Source organism: Danio rerio, chromosome 11 (genome assembly GCF_049306965.1).
Source record: "Danio rerio strain Tuebingen ecotype United States chromosome 11, GRCz12tu, whole genome shotgun sequence".
In the NCBI taxonomy this organism is placed as follows: domain Eukaryota; kingdom Metazoa; phylum Chordata; class Actinopteri; order Cypriniformes; family Danionidae; genus Danio; species Danio rerio.
In genome coordinates this window covers 41,257,501-41,285,467 of record NC_133186.1, presented here as the reverse complement: position 1 = coordinate 41,285,467, position 27,967 = coordinate 41,257,501, and the positions used below count along the sequence as shown (strand labels likewise).

The following is a 27,967-nucleotide window of genomic DNA, read 5'->3' as shown; positions in this document are numbered from 1 at the left end:
ATGTAGTGCAGGTAGAGTAAAAGTATCTGTTGTAAATATTACTCAAAGTATGAGTAAAAAGTAGCTCTTTCAAAAGTCCTCAAGATTAGTGAGTAATGAGTATTACGTTGTTAAAAGCTGATGCATGTACATGTCATTTGTAAATGTGTGTACACGTAACATTCTGTAGTGCATATAGTGATTGCCCAGCAGGCACACAATGTCATTAAACGTTAATATTAGGTTAGATTTAGGTTGTGATATCAGGTGACCAAAATTCAATGTCTAGCCAGTGTCTGAGGACAACGTTATTTTGATGCCCATAATGACATCAAATGACGTTGATATTTGGTTGATTTTAGGTTGTGTTAGAAAGTGACCAAAATCCAACGTCGAGCAAACATCTCAAACTAACATCATGTTTACATCAAATACTGACATTTATTCATCAGGTATGGCAACCAAAATCCAACGGCTGATAGACGTCATAGTGGTAACGTCCACACAATTTCAAGCTGTAACATCATCAGATGATGACATTTGGTTGGTTTTAGTTTGGAAGTTTGAGTTCTGAATGCATCTAAACAGTCTCTGGTTTAATGCACGTAAAGATTTTGCACATCTTCTTGGTGTAGTGTAGTGACTAGGTTGAAGGAAAATAGTGGAGTAAAAGTACAGATACAGCACTAAAAATGTACTCAAGGGAAAGTAAAAGTACACATTTGTAAAACCACTTTGTAAATTACAATTTCTGAGAAAAACTACTCAATTACAGTCATTTGAGTATTTGTAATTAGTTACTTTACACCAGTGCATGCCACTGATGAAAGAAGGACATTTACTGTATGACTGAAATTGACAAATGGCAATCACTAAATGCACTTCAGAATGTTACGTTTACACACACGCTTCAACATTCACAGTGTAATACTCACTGCTCGAGTACTTTTAAAAGGGTTACTTTTTACTCATACTCTTGAGAATTATTTACAAGATACTTTTACTCTACCTGTACTACATTTAAATGGTACTTTTACTTGAGTATAAATTTCCAATACTCTTTCCACCACTGGTCACCATTTTAACCCTTGTGTGTTGTTGTGGATGTTTTCATCCTCTCTGGGGTGATTTTGAGTTTCAATGTGGCCACAACTTTGTGTTTCAGCAAATGGAATGATTTTTGGAAACATATTTTGGGAAAATGTTTTGAAAATGTTTAAAAAATTCAACAAAGTCGGCGCCAATAGCCTAGTGGTTAATTGCGCCGATATTTATTATCATGTTTGAAAAAGCCTTTTGCACTATACTGTTCTATATCTGCATAACTATGGTTTGCACTCATTTGCTAAATGCTCTTAATGTGATTGTACTGTTAACAATTTTTTATTCCTTATGTATATTTTTAGACTACATGTTATGTCTATTTTTTAGACCACATTTTATGTACAATTGTATATATTGCAAATTTTCTCTTTGCTAAAACTCTTTTTATATTACCATTATATGTTAGGCACCTGATAGGTCTGAGAGTAACATAATTTCAATTCTCTATATGTCCGGTACATGTGGCTGAATTGACAATAAAGCTGACTTTGACTTTGATTTACCACCATGGTGCTCAACAACAGCAACCGAGTTCGATTCCCAGCTCAAGGTTCTTTGCAGACCCTTCCTCTCTCTCTGCTCCAGACTATTTCTTGACAATTCTCTGCACTATTCTATCAATTAAAGGCTAAAAACACCTAAAAAAATAATTATAAAAAAAAAAATTCAACAAAACACTTTGGGTATTTTACTACCCGTTTGTTATGTTCGTGGCTGTTTTTGCCCCGTTGACTTCCATTATAATGACGTTTTTTGATTGCAAAGCCATGACACCATGTAGTAACACATTCTTAATTGTTGGTGGTTTTACCCGTTGGGAAGACTTGCCATTGCTACTGTTTTACTTATGCTGTTTTCAAAAGACATATCTGAAGTAAAGTCATGTTCTTGTTAGCAGGAAGTTGCAAGGCAACAGAGGCACGCATATTTAAAGTCATGGGCAAAAGTAGCAGACAACTGAAACGCATGTGGTCAATTTGACTGCTATGGTAGCTCTGAAGTAACCGTAATTCATTTGTGTTTTGCGATTTTAATAAATTAACAATGTTAGAAGGAAATATACAGTAAAAGTTTTAGTAAAACATTTTTAGTAAAAGTCAGTTCAATAAACACTAAGTTTTGATTTCACATGGACTTTAGACATATTTCTGTGCTGCTGTGCATCCCTGTGAGCATAATAAGCAATGCTTACACATGTTTTGGATCTACCTATTATTAACACGCATTTTTAAACGACAACAAGAACAAATAAATTAGAAATAACCTTGTGCCATTGACTTTACACCAGCTTTTAGTTGGTCAATGCAACAACGCACCATGACACATCTCTATGGAGCAAAGTTTGTGTCAATATTTTTGTAAAATATTGTCAGAATTTCCCTCCACACACCTCTTTTTCACACCAGCACACCATCGGAGAACATGATACCTTGCACTGGCCTGAAACTATCAAAAAGCACTTGCGTGGTGCTGCATTGTGCCAGTTGCATGATAGGGCCCAAAATAATACACACACACTATCCTGTTCAAAAGTTTTCAAACCCTTCGTTTCTATCATTGAATCTCTTGTTGGGCATCAGTGAGTGCTTCCAGCCATTTCAGCTGGTTGTGAGTCTGTCAGAGATACTGAAGAGTCAGAGATGGAGCCGCACATCAGACAGACGCTGCGGGAAGAGCTGGAATGAGCAGAGCATGTGGAGAAATCAAAGAACGTGCAGGACCTGAAGGCTTTTTGTCAAGAACAGCAGGAGCTTCACTGTTCAGGACAAACCAGGAGCTGTCACAAAATGATCAGCGGTCACAGATACTCACACACTATACTCAAAAAAAAAAAAAGGTTTGAAACATTTTGAACAGGATTTACATATTTAAAATGATAAATCAATCATTCATTCGTTTTCGGCTTTTGGACTGTGGGGGAAACCGGAGCACCTGGAGGAAACCCACGCAAACACGGGGAGAACATGCAAACTCCACACATAAATGACAACTGACCAAACCAAGGCTCGAACCAGCGACCTTCTTGCTGTGAGGCGACAGCACTACCTACTGCTAATAAATCAATCAATAAAAATAAGTACTATATGGTATTATTAATGGTCGACTCCCCCTTTCTGTCTATTTATAAATAAGGATTGTAAAAGAACATTTATAAATGTATAATTTTTTTTTTTTAATTACTAAAATAACAAATATATTTTGAAAAATATATGTTTTTTTAAAGGGGCTAATAACATTGCTTAAAATTCAAGAGAAATAAGATTTTCTCCAGAAGACCAACAATATTAAATATGTATTATATGTATTTATTTATACAACAGTTCTGTCCGGTTCTCGAATATGATTGGCTGATAGCTGTGAGATATTAAAGCAATATCAGCACTCAGAGCCTCTTCACCTCTGTGTATTACCACGCACACATAGAGTGACAGCAGATGAACAAACTCACTACAGTTTGACAAATATTGCAGCCGTTGGGCAACATCATGTACTTTTGAGGCTTTTTAAGGCGAGAATGTAGTTGTTTAGATTGCAACTACGCAGTTTATTTATAAGGAAAGTGCCTATTTTCAATATTTATAATTTCAGAGATTCAAAGCATTGGCGGCCATTAGCCTGTCATACTGAGCAGAGCAGACAGTTGAACTTCTGGAACAAGATGGCGACAGAGACTGCATAATAAGTCCTAAGGGGAGAGAAATTCTGCGTAAATTTCAAACTACATCTGATCAAATCATTATAAAACAGGTAAGTGACTTTCGAAGTCGATCTCTCTCTTTTATACGTTGTAGTGCTGTATTTATACCATAGTAATCTGATAGTGTTTGCTTTACTTTGGCCTTTTTTGTGGTAATTATGGTGATATCCAGATTACAACAGAGAAATACTGGAAAATCTCTTTAGACTGATGGCATTTCATGCTGTTCAGCCTTATAATCTTAAAATGTGAGCAAAATCACCTGTTTTGTCATCACTTTAGACATTACGCTAGAGAATCATTCAAATAATAGCTCTAATGTGACATTGGTGGATTAGTTGTGGTTTCTGTTGTTCTGGTGTCAGAATAAATGGCGAAGAATAAAAAGTAGTTCCCTATACAATGTGGCTGTATATTGTTACTGGTGGGACACTAAGGCATTCAATCTGCAGCCTCGAGCCAACGCACGCCTCCCACCAGTGCCGATATACAGCCATATTGCCTATGCTACAAGTGTGCTGTTGCTCAAATACAGTGCTCAGCATCTATGAGTATACCCCATTTTGAAAATGAATATTTTTATCTGTTTCCCAGTGAATATAGGTAATGTATTTTGCTGCATTTAAACAAAACACATTTATTAAACAGATATATTTATTAAAATAATATTTTAGTCACCAAACAAAATTAGAAATTGAAAGATAATACAAATAATATCAAGCAAAATATTGCAAAAATAAATTACAAAAATAAATTACAACCAACAAAATTTTACAAAATTTCAAAAATCAATTTAATAGATTTTTCCTCTTTTTTCTAACATATAAATTTGGCTGTACTAGTTTTTGGACCATTGTCTTAGATAAGCTCCAGATTTGGCTTCATTCATTCATTCATTTTCTTGTCGGCTTAGTTCCTTTATTAATCGGGGGTCGCCACAGCGGAATGAACCGCCAACTTATCCAGCAAGTTTTTACGCAGCGGATGCCCTTCCAGCCCATCTCTGGGAAACATCCAAACATACACACACACACACTACCGACAATTAAGCCTACCCAATTCACCTGTACCGCATGTCTTTGGACTGTGGGGGAAACCGGAGCACCCGGAGGAAACCCACGCGAACGCAGGGAGAACATGCAAACTCCACACAGAAACGCCAACTGTGCCAAGGATCAAACCAGCGACCCAGCGACCTTCTTGCTGTGAGGCGAACGTGCTACCCACTGCGCCGCCCCAGATTTGGCTTCTGTACTGATTAATCTAATGTATATGCACAAACATGATATTGTATAGCTTCCTATTAAAAATATGAATTTAAAAGAGAGATTTGTGAGGGGTGTACTTATATATGCTGAGCACAGTATAGAACATATTGTATATAGAAAATTCCCAAAATTCCTGCTCAATTAAAGATCACCTAATACATATTTGACAAAGAACTTACAGTGGGGCTAATACTTTTGTCTCTGACTGTATATAATTACAAAAATATTAAATATTGTGACACACCTATTTTGTTGCATTGTTTGGTTACTCCATTATATACAGTACATTTTTAAAAAAATTTATTACTTTTCTATAACACGAACAACTTTATATGATGTAGATGTTTTCTCAGGCACTTCTCCTGCATTTCCCAGACGCCCAGGTGTATTTCACACCACGGCCAAGGACAGCTTTACCTGAACCAATGATTTTCTCTATTTTGATCCTGGATGCTTCAATTTCTCTGGCAAACTCGTGGACAGCCTGGCAGGGGTCCTCATATGTGTGGGGATCAATATAAAATCTGGCTTCTGGAAATGATACTAGAATAAACAAAATTAGCATTTGGTCACATATTGCAGCATGAAAGCAATTTTCAGTCACAGCCACAATCTCTGAAGGGCCCAGGCAGCGGCTACAGCAAGATATTGGAGCAAAAAAAAGGCAATAGTTTCCTGCCTAAAATTCATTAAAAGAGAAATCATCAGGGGAAAAGAGTGTCTCTCGTACCGTGGCCATTTTGGTAGTGCATTTTCTCCTCGTCTGAGTCCTGGAAAGCTTTGCTGTACCCACAGCGTCTGTAACACACACCAGCAGACACACAGATATTAATATTTAATAAAAAACAGCCTTGTGATATACATCCTACAATAATAATACTCAAATGTAAAAAATTTAAAGAACTTCATTAACTCCGTACTTAATTGGCACAGAACATCAAGACATTTCTCTTCACATGAGAATAACAAACGTCCTTTTAATCTCGGCATTATATTTACATCAAACACACTGGAAAAAGTGTCCGTTTATTGAAGTGATGATCAAATTCATTAACTTATGGAAATTTAAGTGTTTGGCATCAAAAAGCAACAAAGAGCGCTCACTTTTTGAGTCTTTTTCATATTCATTTTCTTCATAGAGAATTCATAAAAGACTTCAGATCAGATTAATCATACTGGACTTTTGATTTGAAGCACAAAATAAAAAATATAATTGAACAATGTGATCAAATCAGAAGTGCAGCGCAATATTATAAGGCTACTTCAAAAATCGTTTGTTATATGATGCTAAAAACTTTTTGACTGGATACAAATACACACTGGTTTTTGTGTGCTGTTAAAAATGCAAATGAGCTTCTGGTCTCCACCCTACTTTCACAAGAGGGCAGAGCCTTTACAGCTTATGCTTTAGTTACTCTAGTAACACAAGGTGTAAAGGCTCCGCCCTCTTTCCACAAGCAGGATTTGCATTTAAAAAGACACACAAAACCAGTGTATAATTGTTTCCTGACAAAAAAGTTTTAATAATGGAATAATAAATAAATGATTTGTGAAATATTTTTGGTGCTACAACTTCCCAGACACATTTTGAGACGAAGAAAAAAACATATAGAAATATATGACATATTTAAAAAACCTAATTAATTAATTTTTTAATGAAGAAATTAATATAATTGGTTTTCTACAAACTTTAAGTACACACTGGTTTTGTGTGTCTTTTTAAATGCAAATTAGCTTCTGGTCTCCACCTTATTTTCACAAGAGGGCGGAACCTTTACAGCTCTGTTCTCCAACCCCTTAAAGGCAAAGCCTTTACTGCTTATGCCTTAAGCGGTGGTCACATTGGAGTTTGCGATATTCTGTCGTGCAGCACATCGAAAAGGGGCGGGATTAAACAAGTTTATTAGACATTTAAAAAAGCCAGCGATTGCTCCATGTTTTAAATTTTCTTTCCAGAGAGGTCGTGTTTTGACCCTCGGTTGGTCTCACGCAGTCAAGTGATGCAATTTCGCAGGTCAGAGTTCACCAAGCTTGAACTTTGCACTGTTCGTTGCTGCGAAACTTGATGCATGACCCTGCGTTTCTGGTCTGACGCATTCGTGTGCATATGATTGGAAGTCTATAGGAGAAAAAGCCCAGTGTGACCGCAGCTTTACTCAGAGAAACAAACTATAAAGGCTCCGCCCTCTTGTGGAAAAAGGGTGAAGAACGGAAGCTCATTTGCATTTAAAAAGACACACAAAACCAGTGTGTATTTGTTTCCAAACAAAAGCGTCTTTAGCATGGTATAATAAATGATTTGGGAAATATCTTTAGGCTTAAACTTCCCGGACACATTTTTGACACAGATATAACATCTTGGAGGAAAAAAAAAAAATCTAAATATAAGACCTCTTTAAAATGCTTAATTAAATCAATATCTCTAAGAAGAAAAAATATGATTGTTTCCTACAAACCTTTTGACTGGAAAAAAATACACACTGATTTTTAGTGTCTTTTTAAATGCAAATGAGCTTCTGGTCTCCACCGTATTTTCACAAGAGGGCAGAGTCTTTACAGTTTATGCCTCAGTTACTCCAGTAGCAGAAGAAACTGTAAAGGCTCTGCCAAAAGGGTTTTTAACATGGTATGATAAATTATTTGTAAATTAACTTTGGGCTAAAACTTCACCCTGATATAACATCTTGGAAGATTATTCTTTTTTTTATATACAACCTCTTTAAAATGCTTAATTAAATAAATTCCTCTATACAAAGAAAAATATTATGATTGTTATGCTACAAATGATTTGAGTGGAAACAAGTACACACTGTTTTTGTGTGTGTTTTTTAAAATGCAAATGAGCTTCTGGACCTCACCCTCTTTTTACAAGAGGGTGGAGCCTTTACAGCTTATTTCTCAGTTACCCCAAAGACAGAGGAACAACCTGTAAAGGCTCCGCCCTCTTGTGGAAAAAGGGTGGTAAACAGAAGCTCATTAGCATTTAAAAAGACACACAAAACCAATCTGTATTTGTTTCCAAACAAAACAGTTTTTAGCATGGCATAATCAATGATTTGGGAAATATATTCAGGCTAAAACTTCCCACACACATTTAGAGACAGATATAACATCTTGGAGGGAATAAAAATCTAAACATACGACCATAATAATAATATGATTGTTATGCTACAAACCTTTTGACTGGAAACAAATGCACACTGGTTTCGTGTCTCTTTTTAAATGCAAATGAGCTTCTGGTCTCTACCCTCTTTTTACAAGAGGGCAGAGCCTTTACAGCTTATGCCTCAGTTACTCCAGTATCATAGGAACAAACTGTAAAGGCTCCGCCCTCTTGTGGAAAATGGGTGGAGAACAGAAGCTCATTTGCATTTAATAAAACACACAAAACCAGTGTGTATGTGTTTCTTGACAAAGATATAGCATGGTATGATAAATGATTTGGGAAATATATTCTGGGCTAAAACTTTTAGAGACAGATATAACATCTTTGAGGGAAAAAATCTAAATATGACCTCCTTTAAAGGCTAAATAAAACAAATTCTCAGAGAAGAAAAACTATATGATTGTTTTCTACATTTGTAATTGGAATTAAGTACACTGGTTTTGTGTGTCTTTTAAATGCAAACGAGCTTCTATTTTCCACTCTATTTTCACAAGAGGGCGGAGCCTTTACAGCTTATGCCTTAGTTACTCCAGTAACAAAATGTAAAGGCTCCGCCCTCTTGAGGAAAAAGGGTGGAGACCAGAAGCACATTTGCATTTAAAAGACACTAAAAACCAGTGTGAATTGGTTTCCGGGTTTTTTTAACATGGTATAAAAAATACATTATTTAAAAAATATCTTTAGGCTAAAACTTCCCAAAGACATTTTAAGACAGATATAACATCTTGGAGGAAAAAAATCTAAATATACGACCTCTTTAAAAAGCTTGATTAAATAAATTTCTCTAAGAAGAAAAAATATTTGATTGTTATTGCTGAAACCCCGCTGTTGCACTATATATTACTTGAGGATAAGTCAAAAATCAATGAAATGACATTTCCATTGAGCTGTATTTTGGAGAGTGAACGTTCCTAAATATAATCGTGCAAACAAATATTACAGTATAGTGTTTAAGTGGTAAAAAATTAACAATTCACTCACAAAATGTACAATTTTGCTCACCCTCATATTATTCTAAACCTGTTTGACTTCTGAAGACATACAAGAACAAAATCAGACATAGTTCATTACAAATCTAAATCGTGAGAAGAGCAGAGATGTCCAATTTGTGACTGAATCATTCTTTTGATTCAAATCCATTGAATCATTTGTTCCAATTTACAATATTGAACTAATCCAGCCAATGATTCAGCGACAGAAAGAAAGAACAGGTTTGGAATGAGAGTAAGTAAATAATGACTGTATTTTTAGGCAAAACTTTCATATAATGTAACTGCAATAGAAAGTGTTACAGAATAAAGCAGGGGAAAATGAATGCAGACAATTCAAAGTACTCCTCTTGCCGTTTTCTGCAGATGACAACGGCCAGAAATGTCACCAGTCCTGTTACCGAAGCCATGCAGATCCAGATAATCGTCACGTTGGTATTTCGCAGGGGAGCTGGCGGAGAAACACGAAACCAAATATCAACACCAACGCGTCATTAAACACTGAATCATCACCGCTTTTCTCACAGCAGGAGACGCTCGACCAGAACGTGTGTGTTTGTGTACAATTCAAACACATAAACACAAAATACAGCAGCGTATGGTGGCAAAAGGGGATTTATTTTTGGATCACTTTTTGTGCCTTCAATGAGTTTGAAAAACATTTGGAAATGCCATATAGTACTTATTTAAGCAATTCAGATAACTTGCAGATAGTTTTTTAATACTTTGAGATTAATGAGATATGTTCTTTATATCTATTAGACATGGGACGATAATCGGTTTCAAGGTTTACCACGGTTTGGAACAGTCAAGGTTTTTAAACTGCACAGATTTTCTGTTATATCATTTTTACGATATATTAAGTCTTTTTTTGTTTTGTTTGTTTGTTTTTTTGTGTGTTAAGACTATTTTAGCAAGTTTATTTGGGGACAAAACTGTTTTTGAATCTAATGAAGACAGCAGAAGTCAACAATGATTTATTGAATTATTTAGCCTGACATGTTAGTGACATATTTGAAATGTTTCTTAAAATATAAATATACAGTTGAAGTCAGAATTATTAGCACCTCTGAATTATTAGTCCCCCTGTTTATTTTTTTTCTCCAATTTCTGTTTAACGGAGAAAAGATTTTTTTCAACACATTTCTAAACATAATTGTTTTAATAACGGATTTCTAATCCTTGATTTATTTTATGCTATCTTAAGATGACAATAAATAATATTTTACTAGATATTTTTCAAGACACTTCTGTACAGTTTAAAATGACATTTAACGGCTTACCTAGGTTAATTAGATGACCTGGGTAGGTTAAGGTAATAAGGCAAAAAAAAAAACAAAAACAAAAAAGCTTAAGAGGGCTGATAATTTGACCCTAAAATGGTTCATAATAAATTTAAAACTGCTTTTTTTCCCTTATCCAAAATAAAACAAATAAGACTTTCTCCAGAAGAAAAAGTATTATCAGACATACTGTGAAAATTTCCTTGCTCTGTTAAAAATTATTTGAGAAATATTGCAAATGAAAAAAAAAAAATCAATTGGGGGCAAATAATTCTGACTTCAACTGTATGTATATATAGATTATTTCTAGGGTGGAAAAATCTATTTTTTTCACAGTGGAAGAAGTAGTTTTTTACCCAGACATTTAAAAAGAACATATTTTAGATCAGTAATGACAATACCATGATACTGTGAAACCATGATATACTTATTTAAGATAATCATACCGTCAGAATCTTATACCAGCCCATGCCTAATATCTACACTAAATTATTTTTTATTAAAATTTTATACTCAGGCCTCCTAAAATATGTCATGCAAATACATATTACATGACAATATATTTATATAAATGTTATAAATGTATATACATGTTTATATCAATCTTTTAATACAATGAAAATATATATAAAATCAAATATAATCTTAAATACACATATGTAAAAAATAGACATATAAATAAATAAAAAACAAAATAAGACATACTAAATGTTCATTCTTAACTTTAGCAAAATGTACAATATTAAAAATATTTTTATTGTTTACATGCCTTTCACACACATACATAAACAAATTAAAAGAATAAAATTATTAAAATAAAAATAATAAATACATTTTAAGCATTGTTAAACATTTAGAAAAAACAAATAAATACAAACAAAAGTATAAATATCATTCCTGCATTGAAAAAAATAGACAGCAATAAAATATGCAACCACTTACCTAAAAAAAAAAAACTAAACTAAACTAAAAAAAAGGAAATCTATTGTTTTTTTTAAGTGTGCAAAGTAATACTGAACCACTCACGTGCTTTGCCCGTCTGTATCTCTACTGACTGACTGAAGCGTCCACAGCCGGCCGAGGTTCTGGCCCGAATCTGGAAGATATAACTCGTTCCAGGCTTCAAACCGGACACTTTAGCACTGGTGTTCTTTGACTTCAGTGTAGCATAACTTTGCTGCTCATTGTCCTGTAGAAATAAGAACTTATTCAAGTAAATTCTTTATTTAAAAGGCACCTATTTGCTTGTCTTTACAAGATGTAAGATTGTTTTTAAGAGTCTTCAGAATGTGTCTGTAAAGTTTCAGCTCAAAATACCCATCAGATTATTTATTAAAGCCTCCAGAATATGTGCATTACTCGGTTTAGTATTTTCTACAACGATAAGTCACACACAAATGCTACTACAAAGTTCAGAGTACACACACACACAAAGACACATTTACCTTGACACTGTTTTTGCAGCATCTTTTAAAAAAATCTCATTACCCCTCAGCAATTTTTAAAGCCTTTTTGGACTTGTTTGTATATTTTTGTTAAATTGTTAAAAAAACAAACAAACAAACAAACAAACAAACAAACAAACAAACAAACAAACAAACAAACAAACAAACAAACACAACCCCCTCCCCCATCTCAACAAGAGGCATATTTAACCAATTGACGAGGTAAGCGGATGCCCGTTTCCACTGAGTGGTAAGGTAGGTTACGGTTTCAGTTTGTTTTGCTTTTATGGTTTCCACCGTCAAAGGGTACCTAAAAGCAAACCGTACCATATCACTTTTTGGGTACCGAGCACAACAAAAGGGTACCAAAAGGCGGAGCCAGAAGTGCAACTGAATGCTATTGGTTTACAGCGATACGTCACTCGCTTGTTCATCAAGCCAGAACAAAAACAAAGGAAGCACCATTTTTAAAAACACAGCTGAGACATTACACCGTTATAAAATATACATATAATAACGAGCCATAGTCGACCTGAGCTTAAACAAACCTTGTCGTCATCTTAATGAACAGCCACAAAGCCAAGAAGAGGAGCAGAATCCGCCCTGTGCCCTGTAGTTTTTTTAACAAGGCCGTCTAAAGCGTGAGAGGTTTCGCTTTCGTGCTAGCGCTCTCTATATTTTAAATAAAGAACTTCTTAAGCTCATGATAATAATGTGCACATGATTATTGAATTGCTTCTGACATCCGATCCTGTCAGAAACAAACAAACAAGAGAGTGATGTGCGGAAAAAAGCCTTTGGCGTGAAGCTCTAAATTGAGCTCAGGTACATTCTGTTTCCACTGATGATTCTTAAGATGTTTCAGCAGCTTCATTGGAGTTTACCTATCGTAAATTCAGTTGATTGGACATGATTTGAAAAGGCATACACCTGTCTATATAAGGTCCCTGGGTTGACAGTACATGTCAAAGCACAAACCAAGCATGAAGACAAAGGAATTGTCTGTAGACCTCCAAGACAGGATTGTCTTGAGGCACAAGGCTGGGGAAGGTTAGAGATAAATTTCTGCAGCTCTAAACGTTTCAATGAGCACAGTGGCCTCCATCATCCGTAAAAGGAAGATGTTTGGAACCACCAGGACTCTTCCTAGAGCTGGCCGGCCATTTAAGCTGAGTGATCAGGGGAGAAGGGCCTTAGTCAGGGAGGTGATCAATAACCCGATGGCCACTCTGTCAGAGCTCCAGTGTTCTTCTGAGGAAAGAGAAGAACCTTATAGAAGGACAATCCATGTGCAGCAATCCACCAATCAGACCTGTATGGTAGTGGCCAGACGGAACACAGAACTCGGTGAATGTCAATAAGTGGCCCAGCCAGAGCCCAGTCCTAAATCCTATTGAACATCTCTGGAGAGATCTGAAAATGGCTGTACACTGTTACTTCCCATCCAACCTGATAGAGCTTGAGAGGTACTGCAAAGAGGAATGAGCAAAAAATCCCAAAGACAGGTGTGCCGAGCTTGTGGCAACATATTCAAAAAGACTTGAGGCTGTAATCGCTGCCAAAGCTGCATCAACAAAGTATTGAGCAAAGGCTGTGAATACTGATGTACATCTGATTTTTCAGCTTTTTTATTTTTAGTAAATTTGCAACAATTTCAAAAACTCTTTTTTCACATTGTCATTATGGGGTATTGTGTGTAGAATGTTGAGGAAATAAATTAATTTAATGCATTTCGGAATAAGGCTGTAACATATAACAATGTGGAAAAAGTGAAGCGCTATGAATACTTTCCTGATGCTCTGTATAAATAAAAAACTGTTTTCATTTTGTATGGTGAGGGTCTAACAAATTAAAGTTTTATGTTAATTACTGCATCTTGTTACCCCCAAATGACCCCTAATCATGGCGCAGTCCAGCTGTCAAATCAGGTAAAGATTTAGTTTTAAAAACTAAATAGTTTATGTATTATTTTTAGTTGTGAATTCAAGGAAAATTAAGACAAAACACAGAAAATAAGAGAAAAAAACATCAGTTTAATTAAATAGAAAATAAATGAAAGTAAAAAGGTGCATTTCAGGACTGTTGGGCCCCTTGGCTGGATTTGCTTAGGGCCCCCAAATCAATAAATCCATCCCTAACCACCCCCTGATTGTCAATGTATAATTCCCACCTTGAAAAAAGAGAGCGCTAATCTTATAGCATTCCTCACTTTATCCCACTGTGTCCATGAACTGTCCCTTATGAAGCATTTTACTTTGCTAATACACTTTTGATGCTCCCTAGTCCTCTAAGGAGACCGCCAGTGCTGTATATCCGTCAAAAAACCACTGCCTGCTCTTTGCTAAGCACCAATCACCAGGAAATCAACACACGGCAGCAGCTCGGCAAACAGGGATTGTGCGTAAATCATATTTACATAGCAGCATTGTTGACTAGGCACTGCAGACTAATTCTCTGTCACAGCTGAGATCTCTTTTGCGCCATTAGGCAGCAAAGCTCCTGGCTCACGCGACAATTAACTTCCCTCCAGTGTTTGGCAGGGCTCGCTGTGTGTTTGTCTTCAATGTCACTTTAAATAATCTCAGCAAATCAGTCTGAGAGCACTATTGGTCGGTCATTTCCTTTCAATTAGCCTCGGCTGCCAATAAACTGAGTGTTTAAAATGGGATATTTGACTCCGGGCCGGTCTATAAAATGTGACCCTTCATTACGCTGGGGCTCGACCATTGAGCCATTTCTATGGTTGATGAGGCCTTCGCAGCTAATGAACGAATATCACTCCTGCAGGATTGGGAATTTATCGGTGCTGATGTAGGAATTACCTTTTCGTAATATTTGATGTCATACTCTAATATGACTCCGTTAGGCTGCGCTGGTTCATGCCAGAAAAGAGTGACGCTGTTCTGACTGGCGTTTTCCTGCCGGACGGCCATCACTTCAGATGGAGCTGAGGAGACAAGAGGATGAGTGTAAGAAAGCATTTTGTGAAAGCATAAGATTGCATCAATGAAATAATGAAATGCATTGTATTTTTGCTCATGGAAATTCTAGATAATACAAGATTTAGATTGTCTGTCTGATTAAAACCAAACTTGTATACTTATTAGCTGTTTAAAGGGATAGTTAACTCAACACTCTCCAAAACTGACATCTTTCTATTGATGACTGTTCCATTTATCCCTCCAAACAGGTTAAGAGTCTGGGTGTCATCCTTGCTAGCACCCCACCTTTTGATTCTCACATCAATAACATCACCCGGTCTGCTTACTTCCACCTACGTAACATTAACCGCCTCCGCCCTTCCCTTACACCCTCACGCCACTGCTGTTCTCGTTCATAGCCTTGTCACATCTCGTTTAGATTACTGCAACTCCCTTCTCTTTGGTCTCACTCATAAATCCCTCCGTAAGCTTCAGTTGGTCCAGAACGCTACCCGTATCATCACCAGAACCCCTTCTTCTCATCACATTAGAGGTCTGCATTCCCGCGGCGCGGGTATAAATTTCCGAATAAATCACGGGAGCGGTCGGTAACGGGTTTAATTTGGGACGGGAGCGGGCTGTCTAGCAATATCGCTCCCGACTCCAGAGTGAGCACGCGTATGTATGTGTGTAAATGAAATAGCGCGATGCTGTGTTTAGCTTGTTTGTTGCAGTGTGTGTGTGTATGTATGCGCACACGCGAATGAGAGATGTGTGTGTGTGTGTATGTGTGCGCGCGGGTGCGCGCGAATGAGAGATAGAGCTTTGCCTGTGTTTGTGCTTGGTGCTTATGAGTGTGTGTTAGAGGGCGCGCGCGCGCGAATGAGAGAGAAAGCTTTGTCTGTGTGTGTGTTTATACAGACAGCTTGTTATAGGCTGTCTGGACTGTGTAACTGGGTGATTTTCGTTTTTGTTCTCCCCCCGCTCTTTAGCGGGATCGGGCGCGGCGGATAGAAAACGGGGCGGGTCGGGCAGCGGGACATCAAGTGCTTAATATAAGCGGGAGCGGTCGGGTTCCGGCTAAAACCTGGCGGGTGCGGGCGGGATTCAAAATTTAGTCCCGCGCAGATCTCTACATCACATCACCCCTGTCCTGCAGCAGCTTCATTAGTTACCAGTTCATTTTCGAATTGATTTTAAAATTTCCCTGTTAACATAAGCCATCCACAATCTCACCCCTACATATTTTTCTTGCCTCATCCACATTTCTGTTCCTTCTCCGTGCAATCTTCTTCTTCCCTTTACTTGTCTGTTCCTTCTGCTCGTCTATGGGCTATAGAGCATTCGACCGCTCTGCTCCACGGCTTTGGAACTCACTACCACCTGCCATCAGAAACATTGACTCCCTCTTACTTTTCAAATCAAGACTCAAAACCCACTTAATTAAGTGAAGTTTATGTATAAACTAATTTCGAGAGGATCACGTGCTTATGATTGTTAGCGGCTGGATCCGCATTATCCAATTCACTATGCTCCAATCAGATGACTTCTAAACTACTATAAATACCCTGGGTCTCATTCCACTGCTATCTTCGTTCCACCCCTACTCCTCCTTCTTCCTAGATGGGTGACACGGTGGCCCAGTGCATATCACTGTTGCCTCACAGCAAGAATGTCTCTGGTTCCAGGCTTTACCAAACCAGCAGACATTTCTGTGTGGAGTTTGCACTTTCTCCCCGTGCTCACGTGGGTTTCCCCCGGGTTCCCCGGTTTCCTCCCACCATCCAAAAACATGCAAATTAAGTTAATTGACTAATCCAAATCGGCACCAAAGACATGCTACTAGTATGTAGTTATCTCCTAGAGCAATCACTTAATGTTCATCGTTTACTACGGCAGGGGAGTTCTCGAGATCTACCAAAGCTCAAACTCCCCTTCCGCCTAGCAACGGGAGGGAACCCTGGGCTCGAGGATCTCATGAGCTCAGGGCTCTCTCCCGGGACAGCATGCCTAACAAGCTTTTATAATCAATTATCAGCTAAGTGTAAACTCTTGAAGATGGCTTTTAATACTTAACTAATTCATTTTATCTGTACTATTGCTGATTTTATATTTTTTTGTATTAATTTTCTTATTGTTTTATTGCTCTTGTTTTATTGTACTGTGTCCTTGAGTTGCCAGAAAGGCGCCTTTAAATAAAATGTATTATTATTATTATTATTATTATTATTATTATTAATATAGTTTACACTAAATTGAAAGGTTCATTTACTCATTATGCACGTGTCACTGAGTTGCTTTTCACGGTTAAACACAAAAGAAGATATTTAGAACAATGCTGAAAACCTGTAGTCGATAGCTCCTTTCACACAGTGAATGGTTAATATGCGGAAAAGTACGGGAACAACTTTACCGATAAATTAAATAAAGCGCTGTTCATACAGGCACGGATTTTTTCTGATGTTCACACATCCATTCCAAAATACCGATAAATTCCGACATCATTAACTATAAATGACTTTTGTAAACATGGAAGGGGTCTGCCTTTTGTTGATGGTACATAATATGTGTGTTTGCTGGCGCTCACGCTGCTACATGGCACATGTGTCAAGCAACTACAGCAGAGCTTGAAGGTAAACAAACAGCGGTTGATCATAAGCATTTTATTAATGTTTTTGTCCACAGTTTCATTAAGAAGGATTATAGAAACGTTATCTGACTAACATCCAGCAGCTAAATGTGTCTGGAAAAATATTGAAAGGCTTTTATTTTCATAAACAGCGCGAATGTGAATGCGTCTGAATGTTCTGATTGTAGACGTCTCACGTCAGCGCGTTCTAGATGTGAACACGCTCTTCTCTGCAATCTTCCTTCTGCGCTCACACAGCGCAGCATTCGGCAAATTACCAGTAATGTTACAACTTCTATTTTAGATGCCATTAGTTAAACTCGAGTAAATGAACTGACTTTTTCACTATATTAGAATCGTCACGATACTGAATAAAAAGAAAAAACGTCAATTTCCCGCTAACATTTAAGACACTGTTGATGGCTTTCTTAAAACAGCGCTGATTTGCCATTGTGTTTACGTGCTCAACAGAAATGACTGTGATTGGCCGAGAAGGTCATCAGTTCAACCTCTGCTTTTTACCGAGTACAAACACACACACGAGCGATCTGCTTGATGAGTTGACTGATCTTCACGGTTGCTTCGCGCTCCAGTGTCCGTGTATCTGCGTTTGTACTGGGTGAAGAGCGGTAAACTGATGTGCACTGGTGAAAACTATAGTAAATCAGTGCTTTTTATGAACGTGTTTAGCGGCACTTGAATGTTAGCGGAAAATGGACGTTTTTAAAACTTCAGTACCGGGACAACACTATTACAGACAAAACAAGGGTGTGTTGCACAGAGGATTGCAGTGTTTTATTGCTCACAGATTGTGATGTTGTTTGATGCTAAATTGCTTTTAATTGTTTAAAATAAAGTTACTGAATGATATTAAAGTGATGTTTACACCATTTTTGCATTTTGAAATCTCGGCAACAGCTGGAGGTTTGTAGTCCACAGCATGTTACTGCAATGTTTACAGTGCTGGTCCTATACTTCCGGGTTTCTTCCCACCACAGCCTCGCTTTGGTTCTTAAAATGGCGGCCGCTTGTAATAAGCATATTAAGGCCCCGATTTTCAAGCGTCAATGTTTTTCGAACAAATATGTGATTATTGCATGCATTCAGAGTTTCTCAGTTTCTCCTACCTGCCTGGTTAGTGGTGATATTGACCATCACAGACTGCGGCTGCTCGTTGCTCAGATGCGTGACTCCGTTTAGCGCCATAATTCGGAAGGTATAGTTAGCATGAGCGGCGAGATTCAGCACAGTCACCCATGGTTCAGTAAGTCCTGTTCGCTGTGGGATGAAGCGCACCAGAGCAGCTCCTGACCTGGCCACTACAAGCCCATTCAAGGCTCCCACTGTCCCGCCAGCAGCTCCACTGGTGTCTCCTGAAGCTCCATTAACATTACTATTAACCACCCCATTACCTCCACCCACACCCACCCGACAGTCCTCGCACTGTAACCCATCTTTATCACACTTCTGGCAGAGGACGTCATAGATCACATCACTGCGGCCTCCGGTGTCCAGAGGGGAAACCCACTCCAGACTGACCGACGTCCCGTTCACTGATGAAATGATGTTCACTGGGGCTGATGGAGGTCCTGTGGGAAAGTGAAGGCAGACACTTCTTAATTATAGGTTAATTGGGGAGGCTGGGGGAATTGGTGGTTATCAGGCAAGCTGATCAAAACAGAATGATTGAATTTGCACTTCAGTAACCACACAAGCCTGGTGCAACAAGTAATCTTGACATGCGATTTCAGCACTCATTAAAAGTTACAAAAAGAATATGAATAATCAAACAGAAGTTTTGGTCCCAAACTGTATTGTGGAGACACTTTAGAATAAGAAAAAATAAAATAAAATGAAATAATAATAATAATAATAATAATAATAAAAAATGAAATTTAAATAAAAAAGTAAAACTACAATTAAATAAAATAGAATTAAATTAATACCAAAATGTATTTAGAGATACTTACGAATAAATGAATACTTGGAAAAAATAATTTAAATTATTATTTATAGTTTTAAATTGCTTAAATAATTGAAATTGCATTTAGAATTAAAATTAAATATAATTTAAATTGTTCAAGTAATAGAGCGCATGGTTAATACTGCAGGGATAGATGAATAACAAAGCTGGCATAGTGAATAAAATAAAATAAAATAAAATAAAATAAAATAAAATAAAATAAAATAAAATAAAATAAAATAAAATAAAATAAAATAAAATAAAAAAGTAAAGTAAAGTAAAGTAAAGTAAAGTAAAGTAAAATAAAATAATAATAATAATAATAATAATATATAATAATAATAAAAAAATATTTTAAGTAAAATAAATGTAATACATTTAAATAAAATCTAAAATAAAAAGTAAACATAAAATAAAATAAATGAAATAAAATACAATAAATAAAAAAATAGAAAATAGAAAAAAAAATATCTGAAAATCTAAAAGAAAAAGAAAAAAGTGGCGTAAAATAAAATAAAAAATAAATGAATTAATTAAAATAAAGTAAAAAGTAAAGATAAAATTAATAAATAAAATTAAATAAATAAATAAAGTAAGATAAAGTAAGAGTAAAGATAAAATAAAAATAAATAGAAAATAAAATAAATAAAAATTAAAAATAAAAAATTAAATAAAAATAAATAAATAAACTAGATAAAGTAAAAAAGTAAAGATAAAATAAATTAAATAAATAAATAAAGAAAGAAAGAAAAAATAAATAAATTAAAAATAAAATAAAGTAAAAGAGTAAAGATAAGAAAAATAAATAAGATAAAGTAAAAGATAAAATAAAATAAATAAAACAATAAAAAAGTAACGATAAAATAAAAATTAAATAAAGTAAAAGAGTAAAGATCAAATAAAACAAAAAGTAAAAGCAATAATAAAATAAAATAAATAAAAAGTTTAAATAAATATAAATAATAATAATTTATAAATAATATAAATTAAATTAAAAAGGAAACAATTGAAAATAGAAATAAAATAAAATAGAATAAATAAAAAAATCAAAATACTCACTTGTGCAGGGAGAAGAAGGTGGATCTGTAGATGAGCGATAGAAGTTGGCATCACAGGGACAGGACAGAGCTGCTCGAGTCTCAGAGTGACTGTGCAGAGGACATTTTCCACACTGCTGATCTCCTGCCACAGGCTTGTAGAAACCCACCTCACACGCTAACAAACAAACAAACAATTACACTTAACACAATCCACCAACTCTTACAGCATCTCAGAAGTTCAAAACTGCATTCAAAGGCAAATACCGCAGACAAAAGCAGACAATTTTTTTATTTAGATTTTTTAAACCATATTTTTTTAAGCTTGGATTGAACATGAGGTTTATTTTTCATCTGCACTGAGCCAGAAAACTCCACTTCAGCAGGACTTGCATGGACCCAACAATGTTATTCGTATATGTTCTGAGGGATATATTTCATCCATATTTAACCTGATTATGTATATTTTATTAGTATTTTTGAGTATTGTGGAGCGATAAACAGAGATTTAAAAAAATCCATATACAGTTGAAGTCAGAATTATTAGCCCCCCTTTTAATTTTTTTCTTTTTAAAAGATGTTTAACAGAGCAAGGACATTTTCACAGTATGTCTGATAATATTTTTTCTTCTGGAGAAAGTCTTATTTGTTTTATTTCGGCTAGAATAAAAGCAGTTTTTAATTTTTTTTAAAACCATAGGGACAATATTATTAGCCCCATTAACCAAATTTTTTTCCCGATAGTCTACAGAACAAACCATCGTTATACAATAACTTGTCTAATTACCCTAACCCGTCTAGTTAACCTAGTTACCCTAGTTAAGCCTTTAAATGTCACTTTAGGCTGTATAGAAGTGTCTTGAAAAATATCTAGTAATATATTATTTACTGTCATTTTGGCAAAGATAAAACAAATCAGTTATTAGAAATGAGTTATTAAAACTATTATGTTTAGAAATGTGTTGGAAAAATCTTTTGTCAGCTAAACAGAAATTGAGGAAAAAATTATACAGAGGGGCAAATAATTCTGACTTCAACTGTATACACACACAAGCATTTAATTTTACATTTTTTAAAGCCATTGGTTGACTTTCCTAATAAAAAAATGAGTAAACCTGTTGTTTTTAAAGGGATTAGTTGACTTAACTTAAACGAGTGAGTAAACCCATTGCTTTTAAAGCAATTATTTAACTTTAAAAAAGTCGATAAACCCAGGACTGGGCGATGTCGCAAAGTATGTTATGTCTAAAAAAACTAGAAAAAAAGTTGTTTCTGCCCAACTACGCTCCTTTTTGTGGAATAATGTTTTTGAAGTGTTCCAGTCAGGTTTCAGGCCTCATCCCAGTACAGAAACTGCATTAGTGAAAATAACCGACGATTTACTCTTAGCTGCTGACCAAGGGTGCATCTCACTATTACGCCCCGTTTACACTAGTGTGTTTTAGTTTTAAAACAACATTTTAGATCAAAAACGATCTGTGTCCACACTAGCGTTTCACCTAGCGTTTCTGAACATATCTCTGGCCACACTACGCCACCAAAAACGTATATCACGTGACTATTCGCGCACTCTGGGCATGCGCGTTCTAGTATAAACAGGAAGCATGCCTCTCGTTTGGCATTTGGTTATCGTTAGTCAACAAACACAGGTTGCACAATGGCAACTAAAACAGACAATAGTGCAAACAATGCTCCCATTTCTATGTTCATGTTGTTGTTTACCATAGATATATACACTAGATATTGCATAGGGACCCTGAGTATGCGTTATAGCGCCGCCATATTTGTACAGTGCTCACAGGACCAGTGTCATTCAACCGCACTAGCCAAGACAGTGTTACTACGTGAAAATGCTGGACTTTAGCGCTGTCTACGGGTGTAGTATCGAGCAAACAAAGAAAACAAAGCACAGAAGCAGAACATTACACAGGTCTATGTAATCTCCATTACATAGGCTGCTAAAAACTTGTATTATTGTCGGCTAGTGAAGGAGTCTCACAACAGAGATTCATTCACAAACGAATCGCTCCCTCCGTCAGTATGAGACGTGAAAGCAGGAGAGGAGGTGTGTTTCAGGACACCAATTAGATCAAATCTAACAAGGAGGGTAGATAGTACATTTCCATACACACAAACACATCGTAGATATATACACTAGATATCGCATAGGGACCCTGAGCATGCGTCGATAGCGCCGCCATATTGGTACAGTGCTCCCAGGAAAAATGTCATTCAACCGCACTAGTCAAGAGTGTTATTACGTGAAGATGCAGGACTTTAGTGCATGACTACTTGTGAAGTAATGAGCAAACAAAGAAAACAAAGCACAAAGGCAGAACATTACATAGGTAAGGTTTAGTTTTTTTACATTTTTGTATGTTATGAACTTTTGTGCTAATCAGGTAACGTTATTGATGATAATACAGTCACTTACTGCATTCACCGTAAGGCAAAGTAGCTCCAACTCACACTAAATACTCGGCTTATGCTAGTTTTTTTTAATAAAGTCAGCAAACAATTCAAAAGAAATATGACAACGAGATGCTGCGCTGCCAGAAGCTTGTATTATTGTCGGCTAGTGAACGAGCCGTTCATAATGGAGATTCATTCACAAACGAATCGCTCCCTCCGTCAGTATGAGAAGTGAAAGCAGGAGAGGAGCTGTGTTTCAGGACATGATTATATCAAATTTAACAGGGAGGGTGGATAGTACATTTTCACACACACAAACACAAGCTTTTTGTCAGGAATGCCCGTGCGATCACTGATCCATCAATGTAGAAAAGTGATGTAGAAAAAAAAAAAAAATTTCATTGCATAATAACATCCAGGAAAACTCCCGATCATAGATATATGTGTATATGTGTATATCTCTGGCTTTGGATGTCCACAGCCCTCCACTGTACCTTGATCCCACATTTATTTCAATGGAACGCTACCCTTTTCCAAAATGGCAGCTCTATTGACGCATTCCTTCCAATAGACAACAACAGGGTAGGCGACATCTAATGTATATATCTATGGGGGCGAATAAGGGAAGGATACGAAATGACACAACAGCCCCAATCAGGTAGCGAATCTCAGCAGCCCCGCCTCCGTTTTCAGATGTCTCAGTTTTTCCCCATCCACACTGAGATGGAGCAGCAGTGTTTTAGAATGCAAACGGCCTCTCCATCGTTTTCAAAATGCTCCTTTTTTGGCACTCGAAAACTCCGGCGTAGTGTGGACGGATGGTGTAACTGTAGCAAAACTTATGCGTTTCCAAACAAAAACGCATTAGTGTAAACGAGGCCTTAGTTTTACTCAATCTTGGTGCCGCATTTGACACCATTGACCACAATAAAGCCACTTTTAAAGCTATTAGTTGACTTTACTTAAAGTGAGTAAACCCAGTGCCTGCTGATTAGTTGATGTTTTTTTTTTTAAATAAGAAACTTTTCAAACACATTGCATTTATTGACATTATTACTTAACTCTAGTTAGCAAATATCAAATCACAAAGTTTATGAGTTCGATTATGTTAATCCAAATGAACGGAAATTTTATTCGCAATCAGAGATACACAAATCTTATTTGTAAGGCCTTAATATATTTCTGAATCTTACTTGAACGAATTGAAACACAACAAGTTGTAAACAAGCAGTGCGACGATGTGACACTCAGCTACAGCGATTCAGAGTTTGAAGAAGAGCGCTCAAGTAACGACAACAAGAAACTGAAGGGAAAAAAAAGAATAGAAAATTAACATAGAGCGATAACAAGTTCTTTATCTGCGCCGACAGAAACCCTAGGGAGTCCTAAAAAAAAAAAAAAAGTATTCCTTCTTGCAGTATTTATCCTTGTCTGTTTTCTCTTTCGGCTTGATCCGATTAATCCTTCCCTCCCTTGATGTTTTTTTGAAAAGCTCCTGAGTTGAAAAGCAGGTCACGATAAACATTGAGCTTGAATACAGTGACGTCGGGACGCTTTGAAGTTTTCGACAGTGCTTCCTCTGGCAACACAATCAGAAGCGCAACATACAGACGCAGCCAATCACGATGAACTTTGCTGACCTTTTTTAGCGTTCGGGCTGAAATCTGGCTTTTAAGACTCTCTTCTCGGAGCTGATAAGAGTTAAAGAAGCAGATAGAGGCTCCGATGGTGTTTACATACACTACATTAAGGCCTGCGGTGAGGAGTTTTTTTTTTTTTTGCTGCACACGGTTTGGTTTGTCAGCAGCTGTCAGAGAACCGCTCTCCTCGCAGCCACGTTTGCATTACAATGAATTTTAATGAATATTTACAGCCATTGTATGCTGACCTTGATTTTGTGTTACTCTTTGCGGAGATGGTTAAATAAATGTGGCTGAGAGGAATAACCACACAAGTGTTTTTCAGATCCAGCCTATGCAAGGTCTTGCAGGAGAACGAGGTGATTTACTGTGTCGGTATTATTATGAATGGGTGGCTTTTTTCATGGAAAGCGAGGGAAAAAAAGTCTAGTGTATGTCAGAGAAATGAACATAAAATTATGATACAATTGATCAATTCATTCATTTTAATTCGGCTTAGTCTCTATTTCAGAGGTCGCCACAGTGGAATGATCCACCAACTATTCCAGGGTTTGTTTTACACAACAGATGCCCTTCCAGCTTTAACCCATCACTGGGAAAGACTCATACACACTCATTCACACACTCAAACACTAATTTAGTTTATTAAATTCACCTATAGCGCATGTGTTTGGACTGTGGAGGAAACCGGAGCAGCCAGAGGAAACCCACACTAACACAGGAAGAACATGCAAACTCCACACAGGAATGCCAACTGGCCCAGAGACTTGAACCAGCGACCTTCTTGCTGTGAGGCGACAGTGCTAACCACTGTATTGGATTTTTTTTCTAAGATTAGTAAGCCTAAAAGCATATTAATGCACTGTAAAAAATCGTGGTTGACTTAAATTTTTTAAAGCTTAGTCAAATTAACTTTAAGTGCGTTGAACTTACTGTATATTGTGCTAAACTGACTTAAAACAGCTTGTGTAACTTATAAAATTAAGCTAAAACATGGTTAGCTTAGTTTAATAAGTGATGACCTAAAAACATGCTGTCACGACTAACTTTTCTGGGTAAGGCATAGGACCAAAATATGTTCATCCAATTAAATATTGTCGGGCCGACAACTCCCATAATTCTGATAAGTAGCTCAAACTGTTTGTCAGCAAATGCAGATTTGTAATGCACATCTCTGTTCTTCATCTGCCATTTGCACATGTACGCGCGTCCACCTGCATAAGAGGGAGAGAGCAAAACAAATACTGAATCAAAAAATTTGTAAATCCTGAATCAAGATTGGAGTTACTTTTTATTATTATTTTTATTATTATTATTATTATTATTATTATTACCATATTATTATTATTATTATTATTATTATTATTACCAATATTACAATTATTATTATTATTATTACTATTAATATTATTATTATTACCATTATTACAATTATTATTATTATTATTATTACCATTATTTTTATCATTACCATTATTACAATTATTATTATTATTAGTAGTAGTAGTAGTAGTTTTATTTTGTAATATTAATATTTCAAATAGTTTTATGTATACATTTATATATTGTTATACTTTGCATATAATATTAATTTCTAACATTAATAATTAAAAATACAATGTCAGAAAACTTGCTAGAATATTAATATATGTAAAACCTTTACCATATTTTAGCCATTTAAATTTTTGACCAAAGTATTACAAAAACACATTATTATTATTATTATTATTTTTCATCATTATTATTATTATTATTATTATTATTATTATTATTATTATTATTATATTAATAAAGATAATGGTAATAATAATAATAATTTAATGATAATTATTATTAATAGATGTTGGAATTCTTAAAATTGCAAAAATATCAAACTAAATAAAATAAATAAATAAATAAAAAATCAGCCACGTGAGGGTGACTAAAAACACAATAATGGCAGAATTTTCATTTGGCCAAGCCGTTTCTTTAAGAGCCTCATGACGCGTGCCCTGAAATACACACACGGAAACACTCAGAAACTCTAGTGGGAGCCGAACAACAGCTGCTAATGAGCGAGGAGGATTGTCTGAGTGATGAACGATTGTGTCAGTGAAATCATAGCTGAAAATGGGCCACTCGATCACAGCTTCTCCAAACACACGTGCTTGAAACAGCCCGCTCGCCACTGAAGGGCCAGACGTGTCCCGCTAACTCACCCGCATCACTGTCCTGCTCTAGATTTGGACAGTAGAGTGTAAAATACAGTGCTGGATGTTTCTGAACATGCAAGAGGAGCCGTACTTGTACTGTAATGATTGCTTCCCTTGAGAGATATAAAAACCCAGGAGATGCTCCCATTCAGTCTCTAAAGCCATGTCATACAGTTGAAGTCAAAATGATTAGTGCTTCTGTGAATTTTTTTCCCTTTAATAAAAATTTCCCAAATGATATTTAACAGAGCAAGACATTGTTCACAGTATTTCCTATAACATTTTTTCATTTAATTTTGGCTTTATCCGAACCTTTGTCAATTTGTATGACAATGTTTTAAATAAAAAATGGTTGTTCGAAAAAGCCCCCAAAAAACTCCAGTTGTAGTGTTCATACGACCACACTCTACCCAGAGTTTTGGTTCGTTTTCGTGTGGACAAACAGCGGAAATGCATAGAAAAAAATGTGTGGCTTTAAAAATACTCGTGTTAGCGTTGGGCCTAATATTAAAAATATTCAAATGGGATGGCTGACACTGAGTGAAGTTTATTTATAAACAAATTTCAAGAGGATCACGTGCTTATGATTGTTCTCAGCTGTTCCCGCATCAGCTCATAATTGATTCTCCAATCAGATAATTCCCAACTCACTATAAATAAGTTTTCTTATCTCAATTTTTTCGTCTTGAAGAACCCCCCCTACCCCCCCCCCCCTCCTTTTCAGATGGGCGACACGGCAGCCCAGTGATTAGCACTGTTGCCTCACAGCAAGAATGTCCCTAGTTAAAGTCCCTACTAAACCAGACGACATTTCTATGCGGAGTTTTGCTTGTTCTCCTCGTGGTCACATGTGTTTTCCCCAGGTTCCCCGCTTTCCTCCCACAGTCCGAAAACACGCAACCTAAGTAAATCGGACACCCACAATTGATACCATAGCCAAGCTCTTAGCAAGTACACCTCTCCTCAGTCATCCATATCTGTCATTTAGCTATAAATAAGCTAGGGGGAGTTCAATAAGATCTACCTGAGCTCAAACTCCCCTCTCACCCTGCAAACGGGAGGGAGCCCGGGGTTTGAGGATCTCATAAGCTCAGGGCTCTCTCTTGCGACAGCATGCCAAAAAAGCTTTATTATCAATCATCAGCTAAGTGTGAACTCTTGAAACTAACATTTCGACATGGTGTCGAGATCCTGAACCGCAGATGTTTTGAAACACTGCTCCGGAATACCCAGGTCACATG

The 27,967-nt window shown here is 36.3% G+C and overlaps 1 protein-coding gene across 11 annotated transcripts in view; it reads right to left on the bottom strand.

Annotated features, from left to right (window-relative positions):
* epha8 (eph receptor A8) overlaps nt 1-27,967 on the bottom strand; it is a 266,646-nt gene that overhangs the window by 11,298 nt on the left and 227,381 nt on the right. For 5 of the 11 annotated variants that reach the window (XM_073917076.1, XM_073917073.1, XM_073917074.1 and 2 more), the window contains 7 exons: nt 20,505-20,660; nt 18,610-19,071; nt 14,755-14,879; nt 11,514-11,676; nt 9,538-9,655; nt 5,780-5,847; nt 5,467-5,592 (listed from right to left, as the gene is read on the bottom strand). In XM_073917076.1, the coding sequence (XP_073773177.1) occupies nt 5,467-5,592; nt 5,780-5,847; nt 9,538-9,655; nt 11,514-11,676; nt 14,755-14,879; nt 18,610-19,071; nt 20,505-20,660 (1,218 nt within the window). The remainder of the gene's footprint in view (nt 1-5,466; nt 5,593-5,779; nt 5,848-9,537; nt 9,656-11,513; nt 11,677-14,754; nt 14,880-18,609; nt 19,072-20,504; nt 20,661-27,967) is intronic. The other 6 variants (XM_073917081.1, XM_073917080.1, XM_073917079.1 and 3 more) reach the window with 2 other exon arrangements.